Source organism: Dromiciops gliroides, chromosome 1 (genome assembly GCF_019393635.1).
Source record: "Dromiciops gliroides isolate mDroGli1 chromosome 1, mDroGli1.pri, whole genome shotgun sequence".
Taxonomy (NCBI): domain Eukaryota; kingdom Metazoa; phylum Chordata; class Mammalia; order Microbiotheria; family Microbiotheriidae; genus Dromiciops; species Dromiciops gliroides.
In genome coordinates this window covers 499,264,824-499,285,236 of record NC_057861.1, presented here as the reverse complement: position 1 = coordinate 499,285,236, position 20,413 = coordinate 499,264,824, and the positions used below count along the sequence as shown (strand labels likewise).

The 20,413-nt window shown below is 41.9% G+C and overlaps 2 protein-coding genes across 3 annotated transcripts; one reads left to right on the top strand and one right to left on the bottom strand.

Annotated features, from left to right (window-relative positions):
- Positions 1-530: 530 nt before the first annotated feature.
- On the bottom strand, positions 531-1,463 carry LOC122734201 (mitochondrial uncoupling protein 2-like). Of its 2 annotated transcripts, XM_043974957.1 has the most exons (2): positions 930-1,463; positions 531-827 (listed from the first exon to the last, which is right to left on the bottom strand). In XM_043974957.1, exons 1-2 carry the CDS (start codon positions 1,461-1,463, stop codon positions 531-533), a joined length of 831 nt encoding a protein of 276 aa, XP_043830892.1. The 2 variants fall into 2 exon arrangements, with proteins under 2 accessions (XP_043830892.1, XP_043830883.1); XM_043974948.1 differs by having other exon boundaries at positions 531-1,463.
- Positions 1,464-8,803: 7,340 nt separating this feature from the next.
- On the top strand, positions 8,804-12,839 carry LOC122734211 (procathepsin L-like). Its single transcript, XM_043974968.1, has 7 exons — positions 8,804-8,929; positions 9,250-9,372; positions 9,469-9,624; positions 9,830-10,054; positions 11,120-11,285; positions 11,864-11,975; positions 12,740-12,839. The coding sequence occupies exons 1-7, from the start codon at positions 8,804-8,806 to the stop codon at positions 12,837-12,839; spliced, it is 1,008 nt and encodes a 335-aa protein (XP_043830903.1).
- Positions 12,840-20,413: the final 7,574 nt, after the last annotated feature.

The following is a 20,413-nucleotide window of genomic DNA, read 5'->3' as shown; positions in this document are numbered from 1 at the left end:
GAATCCTGCATCAGACACTTTCTAGCTGTGTGAAATTAGGCAAATCATTACATACCCTGTGCCTCAGTTTCCTCATTTCTAAAATGAGGATACCAGCACCTTGCCTGTAGTGAGGTTAAAATGAAATAATATTTGAAAAGCACTTTGCAAACCTTAAAGCACTATATAAGGGCTAGTTATTTTATTATTAGTAATAGTAATATCAATATGCTTCCATAGTTAATAAGTCTCATCCATTCCACCCACACATTTCTCAAATCTATCCCCTTCACTCTGCTAAAGAGCCATTTCCTTTCCAGTTCAGTTTTTTTGGGGGGGTGGGGAGGGTTCTGGTCTGGCTTTATTAGAAGTAAGGAAAGCTTAAGAACTGGGTGAGGCTGCCATGGGAAAGGATAAAATGGGGCTAACTCTAGGGCAGGGGGGTTCTTCAGGGGAGGAGAGGAAGAGGGAAAGAAAAATGGGACGGGAGGTAGGCTGGGGTCCAGACTCCAAGGGGAGGGGTGTACGGCAGAAAGCTAGCTGGAGAGGGCTCAGAAAGGAGCTTCCCGGGAAGTGCAAGTGGCCATCAGGGCCCATTTCAGTTTCTCGTAAGTGACAAACAACACTACATTCCAGGAGCCCAAGCGGAGGAAGGAAGGTATGAACCCTTTGTAGAAGGCTTGGGGTCCCTCCTTCCGGAGCATGTTGAGGGCGCAGTGGCCAGCACTGGCATACTGGCCCGAGGCAGAGTTCATGTATCTCGTCTTGACCACATCCACAGGGGAGGCAATGATGGTGGTGCAGAAGCCAGCCCCAAAGGCTGATGTGAAGTGGCATGGAAGGTCATCAGTCATGAGGTGGGCCTTCAGGAGGGCATCTTTGATGAGATCGTATGTCACCAGCTCAGCACAGTTGACAATAGCATTGTGGGCAACATTGGGTGAAGTTCCTTTCCATAGGCCCCGCAGCCCCTCCTTTCTGGCAATAGCCTTATAGGCATCCCGTGTACCCTGATATCTCCGGCTGCCCCCTGCACAAGCCTGGGCCTGGAAATGTAGCTTCACCACATCTGTGGGCTGGGCTACGGCCACTGCCAGAGCCCCTGTGGTACAGCCTGCCAGGAGGCGGCTCCCAATGCCTGCATGCTCAGATCCCTTGGTGTAGAACTGCTTGACAGAGTCATAGAGGCCAATGCGGACAGAGGCAAAACTCAATTGGTGCTGCAAGCCAGCCACCAGCCTATTGTACAGGCTGCCAGGGCCCTCAGTCTTCACCATGGTCAGAATGGTGCCCAAGACACCCCGATACTGGGCAGTGGCAGAGGAAGCTTGGACAGCCCCCTGGCTCTCTCCTCGAATCTGCAGCAGGACTTTGGCTGTGTCCAGGGGGAAAGTGATGAGGTCAGCAATGCAGGCAGCAGTGCCAGCCCCAAGGAACTTGATGGTGGCTGTTGGGGGCACATCTGTAGGCTTAAATCCAACCATGATTCGACGCTGGTTTTCTGCTACTTCCCAGGAGGCAGAGAAATGGTAAGATGGCCTCTGATGATTAAGATGAGATAGAGGAACTCTGCTGGAGTCCTGACTTGGAGGGTCTCACAATGATGGCACCTTGATCAAGCTTCTCTAAAGGTGTCCCGCTCTTCAAAGTTGCTCACAGCAACCATGGCCCACTTCCCTTGATTTTTCCATAGAAAATTGCTGGGAAATTGAACACCTAATGATCATACTATGTGCCCGGGACCGTAAAGGAAAACAAGAAGAAGCGGCGGTGTCGGGAAGCACGAGCCCTGCGGCGGAGTCCAGAGTCTGGAGGGCTGGAGTGGCTGCCTGGTTCTCCATTGGGTCGCTAAAAAGTCACAGTCTTGGACTGGGGAGACACGCTGCGACTCCAGTTCAGTTTTACAGATGAGAAAACTGAGGCAAACAGGGTTAAGTGACTTGGCCAGGGTCACACAGCTCAAAAGTGTCTGAGGTCAGATTTTAACTCAGGAACATGAATCTAAGTCTGGTGTTCTATTCACTGTGCCACCTACCTGCCTGGGACACGCACACACATGTGTTTGTATATATACACACACATACATGCATGTGTGCACACATACACACATACATATGTCTATATAGGAGGAAAGAGATTAAGTAATTTGTCCATGGTCAGTCAGACAATAAATTCAGAGATAGAATTTGAACCCAACAATATTTCTATTTACAATCTTCTCTTGGTTCTGTTCACTTGACTATTCATCAGTTATGTGTTTCCAGGTTTTCCGAAATTATCCTGTTTGTCATTCCTCATAGAACAATAATATTCTATTATAATCATATATCACAGCTTGCTTAACCACTCTCCAGCAGCAGAGTGTATTAAAAAACAGAATCCTACAATATATTATTTACAAGAAACACATTTGAAACAGAGAGATAAGGATTGCTACCCCTGCTTTTTTTTATTTCAGTTGATGCATAATATATTTTACTCCAGTCTTTTACCTTCACTCTATGTATATCTCTCTGTCCCAAGTAGTACAGCATCCAAATTCTTTTTTGTGTGTGTGTGTGAGGCAATTGGGGTTAAGTGACTTGCCCAGGGTCACACAGCTAGTAATTGTTAAGTGTCTGAGGCCGGATTTGAACTCGGGTCCTCCTGAATCCAGGGCCAGTGCTTTATCCACTGCACCACCTAGCTGCCCCGCATCCAAATTCTTAAAGAAGTGAGTTACGGGGTGGCTAGGTGGCGCAGTGGGGGTGGCTAGGTGGCGCAGTGGATAAAGCACCGGCCCTGGATTCAGGAGTACCTGAGTTCAAATCCGGCCTCAGACACTTGACACTAGCTGTGTGACCCTGGGCAAGTCACTTAACCCCCATTGCCCCGCAAAAACAAACAAAAAAAAAAAACAAAAACAAAAACAAAAACAAAAAAAAAAAAAGAAGTGAGTTACAAGAAGAAATAGACAGCAAAATTATATTAGTGGGGGACCTCAACCTCCCCATCTCAGAACTAGATAAATCAACCACAAAATAAATGAGAAAGAATTTGAGGAGGTGAATAGAATTTTAGGAAAATTAAATATGACAGTCCTCTGGAGAAAACTGAATGGTGATAGAAAGGAATATGCCTTTGTCTCAGTAGTACATGGCACCTAAACAAAAATTGACCATCTATTAGGGCATTAAAAATCTTACAGTCAAATGCAGAAAGATAGAAATATTAAGTGTATCCTTTTCAAATCAAGATGCAATAAAAATGATATGTGATAAAAAGCCATGGAAACATAGACCAAAAATTAATTGGAAACTAAATAACCTCATTCTAAAGAATGAGAGCGTCAAACAGCAAATCATAGAAACCATCAATAATTTCATCAAAGGGAATGACAACAATGAGACAACATGCTAAAACTTACAGGATGTAGTCAAAGCAATTCTTAGGGGAAATTGTATATCTTTAAATGCCTACATAAATAAAATAGAGAATGAGGAGATCAATGAATGGAGCATGCAACTAAAAAAGGTTAAAAAATTAAGAAATTAAAATCCCCAATTAAATACCAAATTAGAAATCCTGAAAATCAAAAGAAAGATTAATAAAATTGAAAGTAAGAAAACTATAGAATAAATAAACAAAACTAAGAGCTGATTCTAAGAAAAAAAAAACAATAGAAGGCCACCTGCCTTAGTGTGGTTAAACCTCAATTTATACACTGGTGGCTAGACAAAGAGCCAAAGACTATATATAGTGTAGCAACAATGCTGAGGCACAACAGCAACAGTGATGAAAGGTTTTCTAGTGACAAAAAGTCTGTTAACACCAGGGCTCCATGTCTGGGTCTCTTGGTGCTTGCCAGAGCTCAGAGACTATCAGTTCCAGAAGGTGAGCACAAAAGGATTGTTGTTATGCTAAGCTCAGGGCACAGCTTTCTGGGCCTTACCTCTGGAAAATAAGGTATCTCCTACTATCTCAATATCTGCCATTTCCTTTTCCAGCTCCTTTAACAGATCAGGAAACTGAGGAAAACAGGGTTCCGTGTCTTGCCCAGGGTCACTCAGCTAGTAAGTGCCTGAGGCCAGATTTGAACTCAGGAAGGTAAGTCTTCCTGACTCCAGGCCTGACACTCTATCTGCTGTACCACCCAGCTATACCACAAACAAGATGAATACTGGATAAATTGGAGATAATCACATAGAGAAGAAACTAAGTTTAAGGAAGACAGGGAAAGTCTTTTTCCAAAAGGTGGGAATTGGAGGCACCAATTGTAGATGACCTTCTAAAGGAGCTTAGCCACAAAAGGGTGGAGAGATTTAGAGTGATAGCAAGAAGGAATCAAATCTAGGTTTGTTGAGGATAGGAGAGACCTGGCAACTTTTGTTGTCAGTAGGGAAGCAGCCAATAGAAAGGGAGCACCTGAGGAAGAATCTACTGGAGAAAACAGCTCCCAGTACAGAAATGTGGCTTCCCCACCTCCAAACTTTTTTTATGCCTAGAATGCTATGCCCACCACGTTGCCAGGTGAAACCCTCTCTATTCTGTAAGACTCAATTGCAATGCCATCTCTTCAAGGAAGCCTGCCTCTGATCCAACCCCACCCCTAAACTCCCATTTCAACAACCAGTCAATTTAGTGCATCTAACATTAATAATAGCATATAATGTTTTTCTGCCCAGAGATACCATTCCCATCCACAGTTAGTTTGCTGGGGACCCAGATCTGCATCTTGTAAATCTCCTGGTTCAGAGTCTTCATACAGAAAACCTCAGAACTTGGAGTGAGAGGGCCTGTGTTTCAATCACAGAGCCACCCTTCTTTATTTGACCCTGAGCCTCGATTTCTCCACGTATAAAACGCAGGGCTGTATGATTCTTTAAATGCTGAAATGAATTAGTGAATATACAAGTGGTTTATCGGTGTCACATCTGACAAGCCACTTAGTCGTTCATGGTGACTAGGATATTCCTTCCTCCCACCCACTTCCCAACTCTAAAACCCAGCCAAGCAGAGGCACCTTCGAAGAAGCCCTGACCCTTTTCACCTTTCCGGAGGCAAAGTAAAATAAATCAGCCTCCCGGATCGCCAAACCCATTTCTTCTCCTCATGTGCCTAGCCCTAAGGCAACAGAAAAAACCCAGAAGTAGACACACTGACCCACCGGTGGCACCACCGCCTTCATCCCGGCAGAACCAATGGGAAGGATGGGTAGCGGGAACTGGCGGGCTCATCCCACGACCTTGGCATAAAAGAAGAGCCCCAGAACCTGGGGCTACACACTCCGCCACCAGGACCCTCTGGCTGCGTTCGAGGTTCCGCTGTCCGCATTCCCAACGCTGCTGAGACGCTCAGGTGAGGGCTGGGCAGCCACAGCTCCCAGGTTCCAGGGAAGAGCTCGCAAAGGGGCAGACACCTGTGGCCCCGGGACACCCCCAGGGACGCGAGGGAGTAAAAGAGGACAGAACCTGGGCTTGGGAAGAGGGATGGCTGGGGAAGAGTTAAATATAAATAGCATATACTTCCCAGGAAGCTCACATGGGAGAACATCTGTAAAACCCTCTGTAAACCTTAAAAAACGTTAGAAGAACGTTTGTCTTCCCTTTTATTACCATTATCACTTATCCGGATAGCTCAGGGAGCTGAGTCCGCAGCTTATGGAATATGGGGTGCGTTTTTGACATGAATTTAATGGGGGAAGAGATGGTAAGAAGCAGGGGACTGGGAAGGCGGCATTGAGGAGGGTCATCTGTTTGGTTAGATTTGCGGATGGGGAGCGGCCAGTCCGGGATGAACCGTGACTCCCTCCCGGGATCTGATGGAGGCTGTTCTTCCTTTCCCGGGGTTCTTTCATCCGCCGATGACCTCCTTACAAACTCAGCAGACACCCCTGGGGTAGGGGTGCTAGGGAGGTGTAAATGTCCTTGCTCCCGTCTACCTGTATGGAGAGGAGGAGGAGGAGGAAAAGGGCTCCTCCCTGGGTCCCCTTGAAAGGCCCCCTAGGATGCCCTGCAAACTCCCCACAGCCAGTGGCCTGGAGCTGGGGGATGGGGATAGTGCTGGGAGGGGTTGCTTATGACCTCCAGCCAAGTCCCTTCGGCCTGGCTGGTAGTTTAGGGGGTCCTGGCTGACATGGGCACCTCCACTTGGCCTCCTCGCCTTGCTTGGAGAGGTGGGCCTTATTAGGAAAAAGAGGCAGATAAGTTGTTTTGGAATGCAGAAAGTTTAGATGTCCAGAGGTTGTGTGATAGGCTTCTTCATCCTTATATGTGTTGGAGATGAATTGGCATCCAGGACCTCCATCTAAAGGCTTATAGCATCTCAAAGTCTGAAGGTGACTGTCTCACTCTGCTACAGAAAAGACAGAAAAGATTTTCCTTCTCTCCCACTCTCTCCACCAGCAGCTGGCTGTAAAGACTTACTTTTATACTCTGTAGGATCATAGATTTAAAGCTGGAAGGGACCTGAGGGAAACTGAGACCCTGAGGTGAAGTGGATTGCCCATATATGTGTACCCCTATGGTAGTAAGTGCAGAGGTCAGGCTTGCATTAGAGCAGATTCAAACCAAATCTAGCTCTATTCTAGCCTAGTGTGTTGCTTGGTCAGGCTTCTGAGAAATGGAGTGGTTTTGAGTTCTGGAGAATGTTGAGTTTGGTGATTAAGTTTAGGGAGAGGCTTAGAAATGTTGTAGTGGCTTTAAGAAAATCATTTGTATAGAATCTACTATGTGCCAGGCATTGTGCTAAGCACTGGGAATATCAAAGACAGTCTCTGCCCTCAATAAAGCAGTAACCTGCAGACTTTTGCAAAGACACACCCATATTAGGAAAAAAAAAAAACTTGTGAGCACTGTTGATCAATATATGTACATTTATTTCTATAAATTATACATGTACTACTGTGCTAATATAAACACAATTAGGAGTTTTTAAAAGTAACTAATCAGCACCCCTATAGAAAGAACTGATAAAAAGAACACTTGTGGATTGTACATATATAACCTGAATGTGATCTTGTGGAGGGGGGAGGAAAGGGAGGGAGGGAGGGAGAAAAATTTGGAACTCTAAATCTTATGAAAATAAATGTTGAAAACTACCCTTACATGTAAATGGAAAATAAAATAAATGTTTGTTGCTAAAAAAAAAAAAGTAACTGATCAAGGGGCAGCTAGGTGGCACAGTGGATAGAGCACTGGGCCTGGATTCAGGAGGACCTGAGTTCAATTCCAGCTTCAGACACTTAACAATTAGTAGCTGTGTGACCCTGGGCAAGTCACTTAACCCCATTTGCCCCCCACACACACACACATGCACACACACAAAGTAACTGATCAAAATGAAATAATACAGTCCTAGGGACAGTAGAGTCACTGGAGTATACTGGAGTATACTGGAGATGATCTGAGCAAAATGGTGACTTTAGAATGATTTTGGCTGCTGTATGAGATTATGATGGAATGGGGGAAGATTTGGGGCAGGGAGATGAGTTAGAAAGCTAATGCAAGAATCCATTGCAGGGGCAGCTAGGTGGTACAGTGGATAGAGCACTGGCCCTGAATTCAGAAGGACCTGAGTTCAAATCCAGCCTCAGATACATGACACTTACTAGCTGTGTGACCCTGGGCAAGTCACTTAACCCTCATTGCCCTGCAAAAAACAAAACAAAACAAAACAAAAAAAGAATCCATTGCAGAGGTGATTAGGGCCTGAACTAGGCTGTTGTGCAGGCAATTGAGGGAGATGTTTTGGCAACTGGTTGGATATGTGGGATGAGGGGGAGTTGAAGGTGATACTGAGGTTGAAAATTTAGGAAGGACAATGGTATCCCTGACAATAATAGCTGTCATAGTTTGGAAAAGGGATGGGTTGGGAGACAAAAGTTAATGTAATAAAATTTCTATGTATTCCGTATACTGTTGCCTCATCCTGGGGGACTCACAAGAGGAGAGGGGGAGTCTTCCCAGTCACTGCTCCAGCTATAACACCCTCCCTTCCCACTTTGTCCCAATGGCTGCTGTTTGGCAGTAATTTCATCATCGCTGCCTTTTAGTTGGGGAAGGTTGGGAACATGAGAGAAGGCTGAGTAGGAGATAATTAGTGTAATTGTCTTAGAGACAAGCCTTTCAGATGGCCAGTCAGGGACTGGGATGTGGACTAACCTCAATCTCTGAGAGCTTAACAAATAACAAAAACAATAATAATGAAAAATAGCTAGTGCTTTAGGATTTAGAAAGTACTTCATAAATATTATATAATTTTGTTCTCACAACAACACTGTGAGGGTAGGTACTACTAATAATAACTTATCCCCATTTTGCAGATAAAGAAACTGAAGGTAAGAGTGGTTAAGTGACTTGCTTCCAGCCTCATAGCTACTGCTAAGTGTTGGAGGCAGGATTTAAGCTCATGTCTTCCCAACCCTAGACCTACCACTCTAGCCACTGTGCCACCTAGCTGCCTCTAACCCACTGTGGTCACACCTTGGCTTCCATTTTGGGAACCACTGCCATTAAATTTAGGAGCACATTTCAGCTTTTAAAAACAGCTGCTACGTTTGAGCTGGATGTCCTGCAAACTCAGTTTTTAATTATCAATTCTCTTGATGTTGGCACTAAATTGATCATTGACTCTTGTATTTGCCCTCACTCTACCCCAGCATACACATAGTGCATAGCACATAACTAGATCTTGTATGACTATTTGGTGAAATGAATTTTGCTTTTCCACTGGGAAGACTGTGTTTTTTCCCAAAGAAACAAGAGCTTGCATTTTTGGTTTGGCTTGATTTTTAATCCTATGCATTTTATATCTTTCTTCCTTTTTCCCCTTTAAGGTTTGAAACATGAATTTCTACCTGTGTTTAGCTTCCCTGTGCTTGGGGATAGTAGCTGCTGCTCCACAGTTTGACTACACTTTAGATGCTAAATGGCACCAGTGGAAGGCACAGCACAGAAGGACCTATGAAGCGGTAACCTTTAAACTACCTTGTTCTCAACTGTGCCAAGTACAACATGTCCAAGGCTGACTAAGGAAATGGCCTTTTCCCTAGAAGCCAATTGTCCAGATTAGAGCTTCATTTGCTCAAGATGGCTGCTTTTCCCACAGGATGTCTATAGCATGAGAGCTTGGAAAACCTTGTGGGAGGGCAGTATTTGGAGGTGGTCACCACCCTAACTGTGGGCTAACCCAGTTATGGACAGTGGATTTGTGCTGAGGATAGTTTAACTTGTATGTGTAGGGATATAAGCAGAAGCTTACTGAACCTCACATTTGTGTACTTGCTTCCAGGATGAAGATAGTTGGAGAAGAGCAACATGGGAGAAGAATTTGAGAAAGATTGAAATGCACAATCTGGAGTATAGTGCTGGCAAACATAGTTTCCAGATGGAAATGAACAAGTTTGGTGATATGGTGGGTGTGCTGGGACAATCTGATGCTAATACTGAGAAGTCAATTATATTTAGCTCCCAACATACTTTGTATAAATCACTTTTCTTTTCATTTTAGACCAATGAAGAATTCAGGCAAATGATGAATGGCTTTAGACAAAACAGATTTGAAACGAAGCCCAAAGGAACTCTGTTTCATGAGCCTCTCCTTTTGGAGACCCCTAAATCTGTAGACTGGAGAGACAAAGGCTATGTAACTCCTGTTAAGAATCAGGTATTCAAGTTGCTTCAGTTTGATCCATAGGTACTCAGATAAAACTCAGTGTAGCTTATGACTGATAAAACAGTCTCTTTTAATAATGGGACTTCAGATCAGAAATGTCACTGACTTCCCTTCCATCTTTAAATTGTTCACATCTGTCTTCAAAAGATGGCTGAAATTCTCTTGTAAACTAACCAAACCTTTCTGACTTTTTCAGGGCCAGTGTGGTTCCTGTTGGGCATTTAGTGCAACTGGTTCCCTGGAAGGTCAGTGGTTCCATAAAACAGGACAACTTGTTTCACTTAGTGAGCAGAATTTGGTTGACTGCTCTACTGCTGAAGGCAACAATGGTTGTAATGGTGGCTTAATGGATCAAGCCTTTGAATATGTGAAGGAAAATGGAGGCATTGATACAGAACAATCATATCCCTATGAGGCAACGGTAAGCATAACTATTAGATTACCCATCATTTTGGTTGAGCTGACTTTGAAAGGAGAGTCTCAGTTAGGGAGATGGGAGTTGAATGGAGACTTGCAGAGAGGGCAGACTTAAATACCACCTCCCTCCCTAAACAATCTACAAATGCATCCAAAATGCATTAACAATTAAATTTAGTGTCCTTCACTATGATATCACCCAGAGCAGATATTTTTTGAATAAGAGCATAAGTAGCTATACATACAACATTTAGCAAGTATGTAGACTGTGTTGTCTCAGACACTTTACAGGTCATTTGATCAGGCATCTTCATTTTACAATGGCTTGCTCAAGATCACAAACATAGTAAGTGGCAAAGTCTGGATTTGAACCTAGGTTCCCTGAACCTACATCCATCCTTGCCTTTATACCCTACCCTTAGGCCTCCTGAACACCTAGTTCTCCCAACAAGTGCTTCCTTAGGAGCAGGGAAGCAAATGACAATTGAATCTAATGTTGCCTAATACCTGCTGACATTTATATCATACTTAAGGTTTACTAAGCATGTCATTCCCTTAATCTCTTTTGGTCATTAAACAGAACTGTCAGGGGGAGATATTTTCCTTCTTTTTCTGAAAACCTTTCAACCTCAGGCCCATGATCATTTAGCTTGGAAGTGGAGAGCTAGATTCAAACCTAGGTCTCACTGGACCATGCTACAACCAGTAGGCCCTTAATAGCTGCTAATTAATTGGTTGTTTTCCAGCAGTGGTAACAAGCCCAAGGAGAAATGGGGGCTATTGAAGTATACATTAGAATCTGTGTGGGATGATGCACATTGACTTAGGAGTGATGTATAGGAATATCACCAGCCCTCTGGCTTACACCATGTGTCCTTTCAACATGACTTTCCAATAGTTCATTACCCACCCATATCCAGCTACCTTCTTGAGCTATTTATATAATAAATTACATGGGAGAACATTGCCCATAGATCTATTAATTTCATGACCAACAATATTAAATTCAACTGGGCCAAACCCTTGATAACGATTTAAAGCAGACCTTTTATCGGTTTCCTTTGAATAGGATAGCACTTGTCGATACAAGCCACAATCCTCTGTTGCTAATGTCACAGGATTTGTAGACATCCCAAAGGGGAAGGAGGAGGCACTCAAAAAGGCTGTGGCAACTGTGGGTCCCATCTCTGTTGGGATTGATGCATCATGTGACTCCTTCCAGTTCTATCACTCTGGTAAGCATTTCTTCTTCATTATTTCTGTAACAATGCACTTAAAACTGTAAGGGGCTAAAATTCTAGCTATGATGTCTAAAATCTAATGAGTAGTCACCTTAAATTAGAAAACGTATAGCATCAATCTTTGGCCATTAAGTTTTTATTAAAGTATATTAGGGGTTAGTAAAGAGAAACACGTGAATAAAGAATTAGATCTGCCTGCTTTCCCTAATCTGCCTCCCCTGCTGCCAAGCCAAAGTCTCCAACCCCGCAAAAGCCCGCTCGATCCTCAGCTTCTCCCAGAAGTCTCCTGAGAAACCAGAAACAGGGCTGTCTACACATACAACTCCAAGCTAATTAGCTGGTAGCTCTGATTGCCAGGTCCCACAGGTGGTTCTACAGATGTAACTTCCAGACACTGGGCAACTTCCGGACCCCAGGTAACTTGGGGACACTAAAGTCACATGGTTTCTTTTCAGGCCAGAGCTCATAATATCCCTCATGGCAGGGGATGTCATTCCAATTCTCACAAAACCATGTTATTGCCATTTGCTAGTTAGTATTTCACAAGTTAATATTTCACTTGAATATCCTAGGTATTTATTATGAACCAGAATGCAGTAGTGAACAACTAGATCATGGTGTGCTGGTTGTGGGCTATGGTGAGGATGAAACAAGTGGAAAGAAATACTGGATTGTCAAGAACAGGTAAACCAAGTTTTTGCCTGCAATGTCATGGACCCACCAACTTTGGCTTATTTCATTTTGAAGAAAAGAGAATGAGGAAGAAGGGTGGGGTTCCTGGGATCCTGTGAAATGGGGAAAGGATGTTCATGGATGGAAGGGGCCCCTATTTTTAGGATCCAGAGTAGATTGAGAGTTCCCCAGCGGTCCCTTAGAGTTTCCATGACCACTAATGACTAGGTAGTACCAAAGGTTTCCTGTTGGCTAGTTTGTGGGACTGTTCTAATACTGTTATTGTCAGACTGATTCACAAGGTACTCTGGGTAAAGCACTTGGAAAACCTTCAAAGTGCTTCTTGATGAGTGAGTAGTTGACCTGAATAGGGAAGCTAGGTGGCCCAGTGGACAAAGCACACCAGCCTGGATTCAGGAGGACCTAAGTTCAAATCTGACCTCAGACACTTACTAGCTGTGTGACCCTGGCTAAGTCCTTTAAATCACTTTGCCTTAGTTTCCTCATCTGGAAAATGAACTGAAGAAGGAAATGGCAAATAGCTTTAGTATCTTTACCAAGAAAAGCTAAAAATGGGGTCATGAAGAGTCATATGCAACTAATCCACTAAACATCAACCAAGTTGTCCCCAGCCATTATTTTCATTGCTTTCTGAAAGGTCCAACTCACTTGCTGAATTCAGTCAAATCAGGTGTCAGAAAGTGTTGTGTCCATGCAGTAAAAGTGTACTTTTGAGTGGTGCTCTGAAGCTTATGACTACTTAACTTTCTTTTCAGCTGGGGTGAGGAGTGGGGTGACCAAGGTTACATTTTAATGACCAAGGACCAGAGTAACCACTGTGGAATAGCAACAGCAGCCAGCTATCCTCAAGTATGACTTGACTGAAGGAGGATTGATTCACAGAAAGAAGTGATCTGACCTGTGTATCATTTGGGATAAAACACCTGAATCACCCAGGAGAAACTAGCTGTAATTTGGGGTTCTTGTGACATTTTTACAATTGAAAAATATAAATACTACTTTTCTATAAATAGCTGATAATACTGAAAATCAAGACATCAATTTTCATTTAAAAATTGTGTATATAAAATTTTACCATTTAAAATGAACCTCATTTCATTATATGTGAACTGGAGAAGTGCAAATCAGTCAGCCTGGGTGTGGCTTTGGCATTACTTCAGTCCCAGGAATCTCAAGATGATTGACTTCCTAGAATATCTTTAATTTCAATATACTTTGTTTTGACAAGATAGACACCTTGACCCCACATATACCCTAACTGCTTCAGCCACTGTCTCCCATAGTAAAAAAGAAAAACCACCTCACAGAGTGAGTGTGACTCATAAGACATGTGTTTCCCCTCTTTTGGTTTGGTTGGGGATTTAAAGAAACAAGCTGTCTTCCATTTCACAGGGTTTCCCAAAAACGTTCATGCAGTTTTAAGCCCACTTTTGAAACACAGTGTTTTTCACCCAAGATTTTAATGTTAGTTCTCTTTACTTTGTTGTAATTATTGTACACAATTGTTCTTTTGTCTCTGTTTTCTTCTGTCTGCATCAATTCTCAGCATGATTGGCTGAATTCTTTACACCTTCTTTCCTTATTGGACAAGAATTCATTACATTTATACATACCATAATTGGTTTGCTATTCTACAATCATTGGACACATACTGGGCCATGCCTAGGAGCAACTATGTCACTGGGCCTAGCAAATAATAAGCTCTTGCTTAAGAAATGATGGTTGGCTGACTGATGGACTGGGTGGTAGTACTCCCTGGGATATATCAGCCTCTTCTTCCCTTCCCTCACCTTCCTTGGCTGCCTTTCTTTTGCTTTTTTCTGTAATCAAAACAATTCAGCCCTTGCCTGTGAAAAGAGTTTGGCTATGGAATGTGCTGTTATCTTTGTGACTTCTCATAGAAAAACACCCTCCGCAGGTCACCCATTTCCTTTTTGTACAGTCTCCCCATTATAATATAAGGTTCTTGAGGGCAGGGACTCTACCTCTTCATTTGTCATCAGAGGAGCTGCTTGCTTGATTTGTGATAACCAAAAGCTGGTAAAAATAAAATATGGATGAAAGTTTTTATAGCAGTGCCCCACTTTAAGCAGGAGTTAAAAGTTAAGAAATAGTCTGACAAAATGAGTGGCCAGAAAAAGATGCAAACCATAGAAAGTTTCTTTGATGACAAGGAAGATCGAAGCGCACCCTTAGAAGAGAATAGCAATGTCAGAGATCCTACTTCCAAAGCTTCCAAGAAAAATATGAATTGGTCTCAGGCTATAGAAGCACTCAAAATGGACTTTGAAGATAAAGTAAGAGAGGTAGAGGAAAAAATGGGCTCAAAACTGCATGAACACTTTTGGGAAACCCTGTGAAATGGCAGGAAAGTCATGAAAAAAAACGTCAACAGTTTGAAAAGCCAAATTAGCCAAATGGAAAAGGAGGTACATAAACTCTCTGAAGAAAATCAGAAAATTAAGAAAATTGCCTAAAAATTAGGATAGAGCAAATAGAAGCTAATGACTTTATGAGAAATCAAGACATAATAAATCAAACCAAAATAAAAAAATTAGAGGGCAATATGAAATATCACATTGGAAAAATAGCTGACCTGGAAAATAGATCTAGGAGAGATAATTTGAAAATCATTGGACTACCTGAATACTGTGATCAAAATAACAGCTTAGGCACCATCTTTGAAGAAATTGTCAGGGAAAATTGCCCATATATTCTAGAAGCAGAAGGTAAAATAGAAATTGAAAGTATCCACCAATCACCTCCAGAAAGAGATCCCAAAAGGAAAACATCCAGAAATATTGTAGTCAAACTCCAGAGACCCCAGGTCAAGAAGAAAATACTGCAAGCAGCTAGAAAAAAGGAATTCAAATACTGTGGAGCTGCAGTTAGGATAACAAGATCTAGCAGCTTCTACATTAAAGGACCAGAGAGGATGGAATATGACATTATGGAGGGCAAAGTAACTAGGACTACAACCAAAAATCACCTATCTGGCAAAACTGTGTATAATCTTTCAGGGGCAAAAATGGGACTTCAATGAAAAAGAGGACTTTCAGGCAATCATTGACAAAAAGACCTGAACTGAAAAGAAAATTTGACTTTTAAGGAGAAGACCCTAGAGAACCATAAAAAGGTAAACAGTATAAAGAAATCATGAGGGATATTAAAAGGTTAAACTCTACATTCCTAAATGGGAAGATGATTGTTCTAACTCATAAGAACTTGCTCAGTATTAGGGCAGCTGAAAGAAATATACTTAGAGTGTACAGGTGTGAATTGAATATGAAGGGATGATATCTGGAAAACATTTATTTTTTTGTTTATCCTTGTTTTTTGTGGGGCAGGCAGGGTGGGGTGTTTTATGTCTAGGGCTGGATTTGAGCTTGGGGACTCCTGGGTCCAGGACTGGTGCTTTGTCCACTGTGTCACCTAGCTGAGCCATGATTGCATCTTTAAAATAAAGTTAAGGGGGTAAGAGGAATGCACTGGAAGAAAGGGAAAGGGAAAGGTGGAAAGTGGTAAAGCAGCTCACACAAAAGAAACAAGAAAAAGCTTATGGAATGGAGGGGAAGATGATGAAGGAATAGGGCAGTGAGTGAACCTAACTCTCATCAGAATTGGCTCAAAGAGGGAATAGCATATAGACTCAAGGGGGTATAGTAATATATTGTGCCCTGAGAGAAAGTTGGAGGGTTAGGTGATGGGGAGAGGGGAGAGGCAAAGGAAGGGAGGGCAGATTGGGGGAGGGGGCAGTAAAAAGCAAAACACTTTTGAGGAGGGATAGGGTGAAAGAAGATAAAAAATGAAGTAAATATCAAGAGGAGGGAATAGGATACAGGGTAATACAGTTATCAATAGTAATAGTACAGTAGCAATAGTGAAAATAATGATGAGCAGGATGCTATCAGAAGAATGTATGAAAAAGGCAAACGATCAACAAAGAAAGAACTGATGGTATGTGAATACAGAATGAAGTATAATTTTATTTGTTAATTCCTCTTTCTAAATTTATTTTGTCTATTTTCTTTCACAACCTGACTAATGGGAAGATGGGTTTGTTTGTTTTTTGCTTTGAATAGAATTTTATTTTCCAAAATATATGTAAAAACAAATTTTAACATCAATTTTTTAAAACTTTGTGTTCCAACTTCTCTTCCTCCCTCCATTCCCACCCCCCACCCACAAGAACTCAAGCAATTCAAAGTAAGTTATACATGAGTAGTCATGGAAAAATTCCTATATTAGCTAGTTGTGAGAGAAAACAGTCAAAAAAACCCAAACTTCCGATTAAGGAATTGTCAAAGAGGAAAAGAAAAAAAAATTTTTTTAATGTGTTTCCATCTGTTTTCATATACTATCAGTTCTTTCTCTGCAAATGGGCTGCAATCTTCATAAGTCCTTCAGGGTTATATTGGATCATTGCCTTGCTGAAAATAACCACATGCTTCCCAGCAGATCATCCTCCACTATTGCTGTTATTTTGTATACAGTACATTTCACTCTGCTTCAGTTCATGTAGGTCTTTCCAGGTTTTTCTGATAGTATCCTGTTCATCAAACCTGTATATAGTACCTTAAGCTTGACAGAATTTTCTTCATAATATCCCAGCAAAGTAGGTACCATATGTTTTGCCATTATAATCAGTCATCATAACTAGTTCCCTCCATACTACTCCCTTCCCATGACATTTACTCTATTTTCTTTTTACCTATTCCTTCTCAAAAGTGTTTTACTTCTGACTATCCTCTCATCGCTCTGCACTCCCTTTTTTCACCCTTCCTTCCTTATCCTCCTCCCCTCCTACTTTCCTTCAGGATTAAATAGATTACTCCTCCCAATTGGGTATGAATGCTATTCCCTCCATGAGCCCATTACGATGAGATCAAGGTCCCTGAGTTAATTCTGTGTTCTAAATTTTTCTTCCTCCCTCCCTCCTCAACCCTCCCTATGAGATCAAGAAATTTAATATGTCATACTGGTGCAGTAATGCAGAACATCTTAAAGTGTTTTGCTTTTTACTGCTCTCTCCCCTGATCTGCCCTTCCCTCCTTCCCTTCCCCTCCCCTTATCTCCCTCCCCTCCCTCAGGGCAAAAATATATTATTATACTTACTTGAGTATGTGTGTTATTCCTTCTTTGAACCAATTCTGATGATATTAAGGTTCACTCACTCCCCAACTCCTTCCCCCTCTTCTCCTCCCCTCCATAAGCTTTTTTCTTGTTTCATTCATGTGACCTACCTCTCCCCAGACCATCTCTCCCCTTCTACCTCCACCAGTCTATTCCTCCTACACCTCAACCCTATGTTAAAGATGTCATCATGGGTTAGTTAGGTGGCACAGTGCACAAAGCACCAGCCCTGGACCCAGGAGGCCCCAAGCCCAAATCCGACCCTAAACATAAGACACCCCACCCTGTCTGCCCCACAAAGAACAAAACATAAATGCTTTACAGATATCATTCCTTCATATTCAGTTCAGACCTGTGTCCTCTGTGAATTCCTTACTGAGATAGTTCTTATGAGTTCAAAGTATTATCTTCCCATGTAGGAATGTAAACAGTTTGACCTTTTAATATCCCTCATGAAGTCATTTTCCTGTTTACCTTTTTATGCTTCTCCAGGGTCTTGTATTTGAAAGTCAAATTTTCTATTCAGTTCAGGTCTTTTAATCTCAAATGCCTGAAAGACCTCTTTCTCATTGAAATCCCATTTTTTCCTCTGAAAGATTTTACACAGTTTTGCTGGGTATGTGATTTTTGGCTGTAGTCCCAGTTCCTTTGCCCTCTGGAATATCATATTCCATGTGCTTCAGTCCTTTAATGTAGAAGCTGCTAGATCTTGCTTTATCCTTATTGGAGTTCCACAGTATTTTAATTCCTTTTTTCTAGCTGCTTACAATATTTTCTCCTTGACCTGGGAGTTCTGGAATTTGGCTATAATATTCCTGGAGGTTTTCCTTTTAGGATCTCTTTCAGGAGGTGATTGGTGGATTTTTTAGATTTCTATTTTAGCTTCTGCTTCTAGAATATCAGGGCAATTTTCCCTCACAATCTCTAGGAGGATGGTGTCTAAGCTTTTGTTTTGGTCATGGTTTTCAGGTAGTCCAATGATTTTCAAATTATCTCTCCTAGATTTATTTTCTAGGTCAGCTGTTTTTCCAAGGAGATATTTCACATTGCCCTCTATTTTTCCATTCAATTGGATTTGCTTTACTGTGTCTTGGTTTCTCATAAGGTCACTAGCTTCCATTTGTTCAATCCTAATTCTTAGGCAATTATTTTCAGCAGACAGTTTTTTAATCTCCTTTTCCACTTGGCTTTTCAAACTGTTGACTTGGCTTAGCCACCTTCCCCCTGCCTTGTATGACCCTGGGGAAATTATTTGGCTTTTCTAGGTCTCAGTTTCCTCTCCTGTAAATTAGAGGGTTGGATGAAATGGCCACTAAGGGTTCTTCCATCTCTAAGGCTATGATCTCATGGATGTTATTTCCTTTCAATGGTCCTTTCAATTAGACATAGAAATGACTCAGCAAGTAATTAGGAGGGAGTCATCTGGCTGCATAGAGATGTTCAGAATATATTAGCCTGTTTGTTATACTAGTGAGTGAGGGAAAAAGCCTCTTCCATTAGGAAAAGCAACTACTCATATTTACTCTTTGAGTACCATTGTATCTTCTGTTTTGTACCAACATTTTAAACCTTATGACAAAACCAAAATTTTCAAAGACAACACCATTTTGTTGTGTGTGAACAACCCAGTAGTTTTCCTCTGTCTTTTCCAGTGTGAAACCAAAGAAAAGGCCTTTCTGATAGTTGTAAGCAAATATGGCTGTTGTTTGTCCTTCATTCTCAAAGAAGACCATAACAGATAATGATGTGGGATAGAATTTAAGGTCAAATTGATCATGAGTTGTCCCAAAAGAATTACAAGACTCAGTGACTCAGTTTCCCAAGTTTTATTGCAATACTGTGAGTGACCACAGGGAGAGAACCAGAATAGTAGAAAGGTATCTCTCGAATAGTGAAAGAAAAGACAGTTATATTTATAGTATGGATAAATTGATTATCAGTCTCATTATAGTAATCTCCACTTTAGGGAGGTACAGGGGAGAGCTTTTCCTAATTTGGATTTCCTGGGGTCCTAAACCAACTCCCAAGGTGGGTACTTTTTTCCATGGTGGTATGTTTTGGGGGTTTATACATCATAAGGTGAATCTGGGGACAAATTTGGCCTTTTCTGCACGTCTCTGGTTCCCATGCTTAGTTTAAAAACATCTTCATTTATCATTTATTTCTACTCTGAATTTCTATAGTCTGTCAATTTTATCATTCTTATTCGACCTGCCCCTTTATGTCCCCATTATGGGTACTGATTATGGTGGGTACAAGAACCTGGCATCCTGACTTATAAGTTATCCATTAACTGGGATCTGAATCCATTTTAGAGCTAATATCTGAATTAGAGCTTGAGTCTTAGGTTTTTCTGTTAGCACTTTTTTTTTGCCTTCTACATCGTCCTCCCCTTTTCATATGCCCTGGGAAAAAGGACGATGCTCATCTCTTCTGTTACTGCTTCCTGCTGAGTGGGGGCAAAGTAGGGGCCCACAGGGCTTTTATGAATTGAGGGACATCTAGGAACCAGTTACATATGCAAGAACCACAACACAAGACACAAATGATTTACAAACAGATCAAAGGGCAACAGGGACCCTAATACAGAATAATTCTAAGAATTCCACGAAAAATAACTGGGCAAAGCAAATAGTTGTGAATGAGTTTCAGCCATCCAGGTAACCTCTGTATGAGGAGCTCAACCTTCAGGAGGTGTTCTGAACCATATAGGACCACATTTGCCAGAGAATTAAAGCACTCTTCCAATTCTAGTAACCCTAATGCAGTAGAATCAGAAATTTATTCTATTATCAATGTTAAGTTTGTAAACATAGCTTCATGTTCAAGTTACCCAACAAAAGGAATAGCGAGGGCAGCAGTTTTTCAGACCCACCAAAGAAAATTATCTCAGGTTCCTCTTCTGACTTTAGTATAAGAAGAGGCAGTAGCATTCTTACTCTGGAATCCAAATAGCCCAAGATAACATGGGCTTAAGCGGTTGGTAGTTAACACTAAAGACTTATAATCTCCTCTTTGTTATAGGAAGGGGAAATATCTTTGGGGCACAGTAGGGTGTAAGGGGACCAGGGCTAGGGTTGACTGGTGAATGGACTTAGCAACCAATCCAGCAGCAAGCTCTGCCCTGTGATTCCCTTGTGCTATGGAGTTGGTAACTTAGTGCCCTTGGCAGTACGTAACAGAGATTTGACTGGGCAGATTTATGGTAAAACCTGAAATGCATAACTATGTTTCCTAGTTACCATCCCCCCTCTCATCAGCAATGGGGAGGAATTTCACTTTCTTCTAAACCAAAA

Bases quoted from the DNA above. Each gene is read 5' to 3' on its own strand.
- LOC122734201 (XM_043974948.1), bottom strand. From the start codon at position 1,463: ATGGTTGGATTTAAGCCTACAGATGTGCCCCCAACAGCCACCATCAAG.
- LOC122734211 (XM_043974968.1), top strand. From the start codon at position 8,804: ATGAATTTCTACCTGTGTTTAGCTTCCCTGTGCTTGGGGATAGTAGCT. The intron at 9,625-9,829 runs GTATTCAAGTTG...TGACTTTTTCAG, and splicing joins TAACTCCTGTTAAGAATCAG to GGCCAGTGTGGTTCCTGTTG. The intron at 11,976-12,739 runs GTAAACCAAGTT...CTTTCTTTTCAG, and splicing joins TACTGGATTGTCAAGAACAG to CTGGGGTGAGGAGTGGGGTG.